The 12044-nt window shown below is 35.1% G+C and overlaps 1 protein-coding gene across 1 annotated transcript in view; it reads left to right on the top strand.

The window, feature by feature from the left end:
• LOC119068511 (choline O-acetyltransferase) overlaps nucleotides 1-12044 on the top strand; it is a gene marked incomplete at its 5' end in the record, with an annotated part of 80738 nt that overhangs the window by 31044 nt on the left and 37650 nt on the right. Inside the window, one exon of the mRNA XM_037172116.1 lies at nucleotides 10092-10162. Coding sequence (XP_037028011.1) covers nucleotides 10092-10162 — 71 coding nt within the window. The remainder of the gene's footprint in view (nucleotides 1-10091; nucleotides 10163-12044) is intronic.

The raw sequence follows: 12044 nt of genomic DNA, 5'->3' as shown, positions 1-12044 counted from the left end.
AGATCCTCAAAATTTAAAAAGAAAATCCTTAAACATCGATGGATATCTTACAAGATCTAGCAAACAATTTAAAGAAAACCCTCAAAATCATAGAAATTCTTCAGAAAATCATTGAAATCGGATGTATGCTTATTCACTAACAAACAAAAGAAATGGAAAATAGCTGTTGCAAAATTCTTAGCTTTATTGAGTGTAGTGTATATCACACTGATATTATCACAGCATTCGGCAACGACATGAAGTACTAGATTTTCTTTCGAAATTTTATTGCCCATACTGTGAGTTAAAGCGAAGATGAAAAGAATAACTGCTTGGTGGCACACGTAGATTTGAGAGGCTTAGATGCAAGCTGGAATTATTGTTGAATAACAGACATATGTAAAGAATTTGAAATGAATGGCTGAGCAACTCTTGACCATATTCATTTCATCGCTTTTGGATTACAGTCACAAGTATCAAATTAAATGATTTCATTTACTCTCTCGATATGTATCGAACTGCATTAGGTCAACAATATTTCTACATATTATTTACTGGACAAATCTCTGATCGAAATCGTTCGGAAAATATTTGTACACTTTACACTCTATGACTGACAATATATAGTTAATGAGTTATTAATGGTTGATGGTACAATAATTCGTCATTAGAAACTCGTTAATATTGAATTGTCAATTCGTTCTTTATCATTGACAAATTAAACAATCGAATATTTTATATCTTTTCATTCCCACATCACCATGGCTACTTTACCAATTAGCATCCAAACATACAATTAATGTCTACGGTATGGAGAAAATTCACAGCTCGGAATTCAGATATATTTTGATAAAATAAATCAACATTTGCATTTATCACACCCCATCTCTTCCCTCATCTCCTCATCGTAAAATGGCAGAGATACACCCAGGCAGATACAATTTTCTACACAACATATAAATACATAAAAATATTGCTTATACAAATGCTTCATCATTCTCGATTATACGTGCATGTAATAAAACATTTGCCACCAGTCTCCCCTACTTGATCCCAGCATAAATCATATATCTAGGTACGTAGTATATTTATACATACACAATACACATTATAGTCTACTCACTCACTGACTGTATTTACGAAAGACTGTATTTGAACATAACGGTACAGATTCAACGTACACAGGGCTGGCTGTAATGTTATTCACAAATTTATTCATCTATCAGATAAGGGAGAAACATGGCTGGACTAATATTATTACCATGTCTAATTACCCCAATTTAAAATAGGTTCATAGAATCTGAACAAGAGGAATAAAAATGATTTGCATTGTGGTGCGGTGTGTGCATCGTGTTTATAAAGAGTGTATTAAAATCAGATAAAAAATTATTTATGGTTTTTTCCTCTCGGATGGAATTAATTGGTGTGGCGATATACCGAAATTTAACCATACGCTACTTTTATTTGCTAATATTTGATCTCGTACGGTAATTGAGGTGGGTCCCATTGATTCCGCTCATGAAGCTACATTTTGTACACTATTACACTATTGAAAAACCATTGTTTGTAAGACACGGGATGCTACTCTAGGGTATCTTACTGAAAAATAAAACGTGGACATACTAATGTCGGCGAGTATGTGACTTCTAGTGCTGGAGATATTTTAGAAACTTGGAGAAAAAGTTACATCGTTAAGAGGAATCAACACCTGGCTAAATTGTTGCCTACATTTCGGGTCAAAATTATTATTATTTTGACGATGATTTTGGACTCGCATTCTTTTTGGAAAAGGTACGAGCATCGTGTGGTTTTAAAATGTGTTAGCTTTCAGTAAAAATTTAAATGTTTGTGGCGATGTCACCTAAGTCGAAAACTCAATATTTCCAATGAACGTCAACACAAGGTATGGTCGAATGTCAAACTTTGTATGGAGCAGAGGACATAGCGATTTCATATAAACAAACTCACCTCTCATTAGAGGTGAGTTTGTTTATATGAAATCCCCATGTCCTCCGGTTTGTATGAACAGACCATACCTGGTTTGTACATTCATTGAATATTTCAAGAAAATTGACACATATTTTTAGTTTTCTCGGAGTTAGGTAACATCACCACAAACATTTAAATTTTTGCTGAAAACTAACAAATTTTAGCACCAAATGATGGTCTTACTTTTTGCAAAAAGGATGCGAGTCCAAAATTATCATCAAAATAATAATAATTTTTTCCCCAAATGCAGGCAACAATTTAGCCATGTGTAGATATCTCTCTGAAGTATCGACCAACTTAACCCTACCAACTTCTGATTATAGTCCGGTCGTTGTGACGACAATTTTGGCAAAAAGTTAGGATGTTTGACAAAAAAAATTGGTAGGTTTAAACCTACCAACTTTTTAGTCGCGCTCGATAAGAAAGTTGGTATCTTTTTTTGGTAGGTTTAAACATACCAACTTTTTACCAAAGCTACTAACTTTATGATCGAGCTCGACTGAAAAGTTGGTAGGTTTAAGCCTACCAAAGAAATATACCAACTTTGTCATCGAGCGCGATAAAAAATTGGTAGGTTCAATCTCAACTCAATTCCTAACTTTCTTCACGTAAAGGCGTTCTGTTGGTTCCTAGGGAACTCATCCCTTTACGAAATGTAACGTAAAGAAGTTTAGTAATACCAATTTTCATTGCACATAAAAAGCATTTTAACACGCCGAGCGATCCGGCCCATTGCCCCGGAGCGAAGCGGAGAGCCGCAATGCGAGCCGGGCGCCGGAACGGTGTTGGTAACTTAGGAGGTATTTTTTTTCTCTCGCATCGTCTAATAATTAGTCTGTGTCATTCATTGCACATAAAAAGCGTTTTAACACGCTGAGCGAACCGGCCCATTGCCCCGGAGCGAAGCGGAGGGCCACAATGCGAGCCGGGCGCCGGAACGGTGTTGGTAACTTAGGAGTTAATTTTTTTTTATATTTATATTATATTTATAAAACTTAAATTTACAGAACCAAATTATAGACGGCAACTGAATTTACCTTTCAATAAATTGTATTAGGAAAGTGTTTGGTTTACCATAAAAAGATCAAAAATGGGCTCTGGAGATATTGTAACTTCCGTTTATTGCGATCCGATCAGAAAGTTGGTAGGTTCTTTTGGTAGGTTCAAACCTACCAACTTTTTTGCCAAAGCTATCGTCTTTTTAGTCTCGATCGATCAGAAAGTTGGTAGGTTCTTTTGGTAGGTTCAAACCTAGCAACTTCTTGTCAAATCTACCAACTTTTTTCTCAAAACTACTAACCTTTTGCCAAACCTACCAAGTTTTTAGTCTCGCTCGATCAGAAAGTTGGTAGGTTTTTTTGGCAGGCTCAAACCTACCAACTTTTTGTCAAACCTACCAACTTTCTGTCAAATCTACCAACTTTTCTCATCGAGCGAGACTGAAAAGTTGGTAGGTTTAAACCTACCAACAAAACCTACCAACTGAAAACTTGGTAAGTTGGGCAAAAAAATTGGTAGATTTGACAAATAGTTGGTAGGTTTGGAAAAAAGTTGGTAGGTTTAAACCTACCAACTTTTTGTCGGAGGTTCAAATCTACCGACTTTGGAAAACTCGCAAAAATCTTCGTCACGACGACCGGACTATAAAGTTGGTAGGTTTAAAGTTGGTCGATACTTCACTGAGATTGTGTAGATTCCTCTTAAGAAGAAAGAAAAAACTCAGTGCAATAACAAGTTCAGTCTGGGCAACGCACTGGCCATTGGCCTGACGTGACATTTGAACCACGCCTCGAAGTATACAAATGCTCTCGGATGAAAGTCTGCTGCTTATTTGGTATATCGCCTAAATGTAGACTACATATACACACAAATTCATCGTATGGGTTACATCATACGAGTTTTCAGTCATACATCATTGCAGCTGCACACTACAACTACCCAAATTATGAAGTTCGAGTAAAATATAGGATGTTATCAATGCGATATAAACGCTAGAGAGTAGGACTCGAGGCCGGATCATTTTGATGGAAGGCTAGGTAGTAACTACTGAGCCATTTCGTTCATATAGTTTGGAATGATTTTTAACATAGAAAATAGTTGGAGACTAACGGTATCAGAATAAGCTTTGGATTTGTTTCGTTACGACAGGAGACAGGTGGTATGATTGTTTGGTGTTAGTTCGAACACACAACACAAACAAGTGCACACTCGTACATGTATTAAAGTTTTGAGGTTTCTTGACGCCTGACAAACGAGGGTTAATGCTAGAGCAGTGCTATGGACATTAGTGAATGCAACCGGTAATGAGAAACTGGCAAAAAACCGGTAATGACGATTAACGTTTAACGTGATAAATAATTTGTCATTACCGGATATACCGTAGGACATTATGAACATTACTACTACAATCGCTAAACCGAACTGGTGTGCATACGGTCTTTTGCACCAGCTGGTCCCATTTGGAATTGTATGTGACCAGCTGGTGCAAAATAACGTATGCACACCAGTTCCGTTTAGTGTATGTAAATATAATCGAAACCTCAAGAATTTATACTTAAAGTCATATTTTATGAAAATAAATATCGTCTGATGATGGTAAAGTCTACGAGATCTATCAGATGGATATAAATTACAGTCCAATTCGTCAATAAAATTCAGCTTAAGGAAACTAATTAGAAGACAGAGTCATACTGAATGTAACTGAGATTTTTATTGTGGCATGAGATGCTAGCGACTCAAGAATTCATTCCTTAACTTTATTCGTTCGATCCTAAAATGGAAGTCGAAGAAAAGTAGAGCTACATAAATTGAAAATTCTGCAAATTTGTTTTATTCATCGAAATGATTCATCGATCGAGCAATTTTTTGTGTTTTTTCATTATAAAATTGGACCTAATTGACCAATTTGTTTACCGGTAATTTTGTCGAAAATATCGGTAATACCGTTTACGGGTTTTTTAAAAACTGACGGTAATTGCATTCACTAATGGACATACAAAAAAATGACTCCAAAATGTCTCACCTCAATTAACTTTCAATTTCGTTTCGCTCCATGAATTGTTTGGGTTCTTGCGGATTCTTGAATTCTTTGACAAGCCAAAAAAAAGTAACAAATAAGCTTCAGCCTATGTTGTGTTATACGGCCAAATTTCAACAAAAATGAATGAGGTGAGACAATTTCTTTTAATCTCTATTTAAAAATATCTAGATCTAAAAATGTAAGAGATTTAATGGTGATAGGCTTGCCCTTAATGACTTTTTTTATACCCTATGGGTGTGTGCTGTTTTAAATATCGTGAACGTCATTGCATAAAGTAAAACAAGCACCGGACGATAATGAACTGAACAGAGAAAGAAGTTTGTAAACATTAAGTGTTCAGTAAAAATCAATACGATAAACTGTCGTTCATAGTACAACATAATTAAAAATGAAACAACGCTGACAGTTGAGGAGGTCGAAAAAGTTTAAAATAAAAGTTCGTTCAAATTCCCTCATAATCAAATTCTCAAAACTCAAGTGGATACTTCACGAATTGAAACTCTGAAGATCTACTTGACTCTTTCAGTTACAATGCACGGTGAGCTTGAAAGAGACTTAACACAAAATTCGCTGCTCAGAAAAGGTTTTTATTGATTTTGGTGGAGGGTAGTTTGATTGAGTAGCAGCGAAATAAATTCTTGGTAAAATTTTAAATAAAGTCCAAACAATTATCTTATACGACGGCGTTTCTACATCAAGGTCGTCATACCAATTTTTTTTGAATATAACAACGATTTTCGGTGACCTAATTCTTCCCAGTTCGTTTAAAATAATTGTCTACAGCTATTCTACGTAATTCTTAAACCTTGCGTAGAATGAATGGTTCTCTGTTGATTATGATCTTCTGATTATGACCTTTTTATGCCATGACAGTAAGAGTTTTTGTGGTAAGTCGAAATTAACTCACATTAGCTAAGTAGTACAGTAGTGCTCGATAATTTTTCGATGCAAACATAGTAGGAAGCCATGTAACTAAACTGTAATCTACCTCATGGTGCTATTCCGAACGTATTCACAATTTTCTTACTTTTACTTTTTTGGGCAACCAACTTTCGGGCTACGACCTTATCAAGCTAGCAATGAATCAAGTTCTTAATAAAATGCATGCATGACGCAGCACGGATTTATATTGAAAATTAGACCGATTTAGCAGAAATTTTTTGGAGAATTATCTCGACTTTTTTATACAATCCCAGCGAATTCGCCTATTTACTTTGAAATTTGATGACGATGCATTTAAATTATATGATTCGGTCAAGTTCGCTGTACAGTAAAAATGACTAAAAAATGTAAGCCAGATCGGTACAGAAAACGTCCGCTTCGTTTACGAATCGTATCACATCATTAATAAATAAACACAACATCGATTTTAGACAAGCTATACACCTTACCTTCGTCATTTTATGTTTTCGAAGAACCAAATATTACCGTCACAAACACACGCAAAGCACTGAGCCCTTAAGCTAACAAAACGATCGATATGAATGTACCGTGCAAGCTTCCCATTCGGTTATGTATAAAAAATAAATTCTCTGTTTCTATATACATATATTTTACCTGTACGCCGTGCGTCTATACATAGGTATACAATAATTTTCCGTACTGTAATTGTAAATATACAAAATTCTGTTTATACACGCGCCTATATATAGTGAAGGTGTAGTAAACCTATTTTCAAAAACACACATACACTCCCCGGCATAAGGGCAGAAATAGGAAATATACATTGTTATATGATGAATGAACCAAGCTCCCGTCATACAAACGAAAATTGAAAATAGGGGATGAATGAGAAAATAAAAACAATTTTAAAAAAAATTATCGTTGACTTTATCAACCGTGTGCGAAAATAGAACAGAAACGGTGCGAAATGGTCGCACTTTGTGGCGCCAGGGATTACTACAGTTACGCAGCATTAGATGTTGATGCTTATATGTACAAAAACGCGAGACTAAGTGGATGGCAAAGAAAAGTTTACCATTAAGACAAGCGTCATTGTAACTGTTGGTGGATGCAGGACTAAAATCGAAAATGTTCTCCAAAGAATAAAACGGAAAACTGAATTTGTCGGAAATTGTGAATTAGAATGAGTGAATTGAGTTATATGTTTGTTCGTTATTCTTTTGCTTTTATCTTTTTCTTCCTTTTTTTTTGTGTGTGTGCTTGGGACGGCAACTTTTTGATACTTCTGATGTGTAATATGTCAATTTTCATATAATACTTATCACATTTGAGGTATTGATGGGGGTGCGATGAATGTTGGAATTTGTACACTCCGGTGATATTTGTTTGGCAAGATCTTGGTCTTCGGTTTGGAAATTCTGGAAAATGGGGAATCAATAAAAATAAGTGAAATTCGTTTCCACAATTTTCCATTCAAACTTGAGAAGCTGTTCGATTAGTGGTATGCTAATGGTAGAGCTCTACCCTAGGGTTTGTGGTAGAAAGAAAAATGTTATTTTTTTTCAACAATTTTTTTCTTCCGTCACATAAAAAATTAACTCAAATTATCTGGATGTACGTGTATCGATGGTATACATTTTAGAGTAATGTATCAGCAGCATTGAATCAGATTATAGAACTCTTAAAATGACGAAACAATTCTTTACTTCATATTAATTAATCATTGTTTATCGAATTGCCATGATGATTGGCTCTGTGAAATGAGTACTCAATCAGATCGGAGAGCTAATAATTTATCTTGCATAATTTCACATATCACAATATCCAGACTTAATCGGAACGTTTCAAAAACATTTAAATGTTGACGACATCAAAATAATTAGCGAGGGCAGAATTGAGCCTCGACTCACGCAGCAAGTCCGCTTAAAATTCACTATGAAAACTGACAGTGTTTATAGACAACAATTCACAACAGACCATCAATTTGAGCATATTCAGAGTTTCATGAATGAAAGCATGGTAAATTTCCCACAGTACTTTTGGCTTCTAGAGAGGAAGTTTCGAACAAAATTACTTAAATAGGTGGTCCCATGAAATACGAAATGTCTATTGGCACGTGTTTGCCCACTTAAATAGTGGACAAATTCATCTATCAAAAACGTATTGGTGCCAAATCGTACGAAATGTGTATCTCATGTGGACTCATGTTGGGGACATATTTTATCGTACAGAATTCCAGTCTAGGTATAATACATCTATGGTTTCTACAGAATAATATTAAGAGGCACCGGTACTTAGCTAAAATTCTAGCCTATATTTGTGTGCTTCATATTTTATTTTTGATGATATCTTTCCATCAGAATCTTTTTTCAAAAATGTACGACCGCAATTCCGACCACAAATGTGTTAGCTTTCAACATAAAATAGTTGTAAACGACCATGAGAAAAGTGAGCAGTTTGACAAAATTTACATAAACTGCTCACGCTTCTCAGAGCTGCTCAGAACTGCTACAAGCAAGCTACCACATTCGTGGTCGGAATGGCGGTCGTACATTTTGAAAAAAAAAATCTGATGGAAAGATATCGTCAAAAGTAAACTAAAATCCAGTATTTAAAAATCGCCCTAATGTATGCTTTTCAGCAAAGCACCGATGCCTCTTAAGCAAAATCAGTTATTTATAATGAAAGATATTGGCCATGACCACACTATTCAGGGAAGACAAAAATTAATTAAAATCAGTTCATCGGTGGCCCAGAGTGTGAACTTTATGCAAAGTTAATTGCTAATTTTGATTGTGGTAGATAATAGATGTGGATAATGGATGATAGATGTAGCATAAGAATATATTTAAAGGTTGAAAAGTCAAGTTATAAATAGTTATAGATTTTGGTGTGGGAAGAATGGGACGATTTCATTTGAACAGAAAAATCTTCGAAAAAGATAAATTTATGTAGCAAAAAAGGGTCACTTATTTCATCAATAGCAGCCAGTGCTAATAATAGCTCATCATTGAATCAGAATTATTCGACAAGTAACAAATGCTGCTAATGCTATTTCTAGCAATGAAATTAGCTAGCCTAATCTTATGCTTCAGATCTGGATGATGTGCATTTCTTATACAATTTAAATGCCATACACATCGAAATGTAAAATATTCACGTAACATAACATAGATCGACTTACCTTGTGATAGCTTATATTTTTCGGAATGCTAAGCAATGCTTGCCATACATTTCTTGCATACTTCTACCACATTTTCTTTTTTGCACTTCTTTTTTTAATCCGCCGTATTCCCCGTATCCGTATGAACTTTAACCATGCCTCTGGTAATGTATTGTGGATGTAAAGGCAGCACGTTCAGGTAATCTATTTATATTGTATTTCAACTACTCTGCTATTTCTGTCCACTATATTGCCCATTTTACAGAGTCAACGCCACAGACACGTTTCACTCGATTTTATCAAATATTTCGTGTATATATTTCGTTGATGTCCCCCCGAACCACAATTTAATCTAATATCTAATTTTATGTAATATAAAAGACAAAAAAAGCTCTTAGTCCTAACCAACACTCCTTTTTTTCAGCAAATTTTATTTCGTTCTTTTTTTTGTAGAACAGTTAACAACATGACCTAAAACACGATAAACAATCAATCTTAGCTTAGCACTATACGGTTTAAGCGTTATGTCTTTATTGCCCACACCATAGCCAGATATAACCCCCAATCTTCGTCTTGGATTACCAGCAAAACTTGTACAAGAACTCAATTTCTTGGCATTTTATATCACTATGGTTTTTCGGGGGGTGAGCTGAATGATATTGTATATGTATGGTGTAGTCTGATGTGAGCGGTAGACAGTGATGTATATTTGTGAATACCTTTCTAGTCATGTGTTCCTTAATATCACATGTGTATGTACGTACATATTAAAGCTAGGTGAAAAGCAACTTCCATCTCAGTTCGTACATACAAAATCACATTTTTCGAACGATACACTTTTTCCTGCTTTAAAGAAATAAAGGTGATGTGTGCGTATACCGGTATTCTGTGCAATACTATGTATACATACACTACACACCGTTCAAACTTGAAGTATTTCCTTTGATTAAGATGCTTTTTTAACGAACGTTTTCCGCTGTGGTATCTAGAATTTATGTGTTTGATTTTTGATTTCAGGATGGATGCAATCGATTCAGAAAAAATGGTTGTCAACAGCGGGGGCTACCGACGAGCATGGATTTCCAGAAGTAAGTTTGCTTTTTTTATGTGAAGTCACGTGAAGAATGTTCTTGACATGCGATTTCGTTACTCAGTTTTAAGACAAGTTTTATACAAGCGTCGAAGGAATAAAGTAAGGGGACAATGTTGCCTGAACGCCTTCGAACTGAAGAGTTCGGTTCTGGTGATGAAGTAAAGATGAATATGGGTCATTAAAAAAGGACGTGGAAGATCGGGGGCTTGTTTTTGGGAATTTTAATTCTAAAAAATCCGAATAATTGTGAAAAATTTCCGGAAAAAAATCGGAATTGTTCAGAACTTATATTACCAGCGCTCCCACAGTGTCCTACTTTCCTACTTTGTCCTACTTTTTCGAAATTTGTCCTACTTGTCCTACTATCCTACGTAGGGCACTTCAGGAACTTTAATTAGGTAAAAATCAAGCGGATTTTGAGCTCTAAAAGTAAATTAAAATAATTTTCAACCTAACTTCATATGATTATTGGCTGATTATTATCAGAGATAAAAGATATTCTTGGACATTATAAATATCTAGTTATTTCGCGACTGGCAAAAGCGTGTTTTTGTTTAAATGCTGTATTCAGCACAAACCTACTGCAAAATAAAGAGTCGATACAAGGAACAACAGCCAGTCAATGATGGTATTGATGCATATAAGGGTGTTATAAATATTCCCATAACTGATCGTCTGCTGTCACTTTGTCACAAACTATCAGGTTTATTTAGATCTTCAAAAATTCTAAGCTGAAAAGTGGTAGAAAAAAAAGCAGCAGGACGAAAGAACTGATCGTAAACATAAGGACAAAAAAGCGAAGGAAGACAAGATAAGGGAAATCGATAGATCGATTGTTCAGGAATTGGCAACGTTAACTGTGGCGGAAAAGTTGTTGATCGACAGTAACAAATGTTTTAGCAAAGCTGTAAATTCACGGCAGAGTAAAATAGGCCAGGCAGTAGCGGTCAATTTTTGAAACGTCAAATAAGGGACCTAATACATAATAAAGTACTTTGCATCCAGTCAAATACAATATTTTATGCCACAGAAGCATCTAAAGTTTGCAGTGGCATAAATAACTATTTTGAACCTTAGTTGGAATGTCTGTTATTTCCATTAATAAACCTCAAAACAATGTCCTACATGTCCTGCGGTAGGACACTAAAATTTTAGTGGGACCGATGTATGACGATTGGCACCTCAAAGTGGAAAAGAAAATTCTCGCTGACATTTCAGAAAAGCTATACAAATTGTGACACATGTGGACAAATTTAGTGTTTATGGTTTCCACTTAACATAATGTGCTCTGACAAGTACCTTTTTTAGTACGTGGGAACGGACAACAAATTTCATTAATTTTCTACTTAATGGTTTAACACTCAAACCTTATCAACGTGACCTTTGAGACGTTTTTATTTGTTGTACTGATCGATTCGCCAACAATTATATTCAAAAAAAAAACTCGCCACACTTTGTTCATTACCGATAGCCAATTTCGACCCCACACAATTTACCTTTGAAACGATTTAATTTATCCATTGCCTTGGTTCGAAATTCTAATTGCGTGCCTCGATCTCATCAATGTAATTGAATTTCTGAGTAACAATATTATATTTTCCAACATCGAAAAATGTTTGATGTTGTTAAAAACGATGATGATAATGACAAAATTTATTAGATCACAAATCTTCCAACCACGATACCACACACATCACCAACAACCCCCGCCGCAACGTAAAAATCAATAAAACGACGTTACATGTTTGCATAAGTAATAAATAGATGTTTCCCTGTGCGTATTATCCTTAACATTGGGGTGCAATATATATTTTCTACGGTAAAACAAGCTAGCAGTAATGAAATTTAGGTAAAACGACTTATAGAAGTCCGAGTAA

This window comes from Bradysia coprophila, assembly GCF_014529535.1.
Source record: "Bradysia coprophila strain Holo2 chromosome X unlocalized genomic scaffold, BU_Bcop_v1 contig_185, whole genome shotgun sequence".
Classification (NCBI taxonomy): domain Eukaryota; kingdom Metazoa; phylum Arthropoda; class Insecta; order Diptera; family Sciaridae; genus Bradysia; species Bradysia coprophila.
This window is presented reverse-complemented; position numbering and strand designations above follow the sequence as displayed.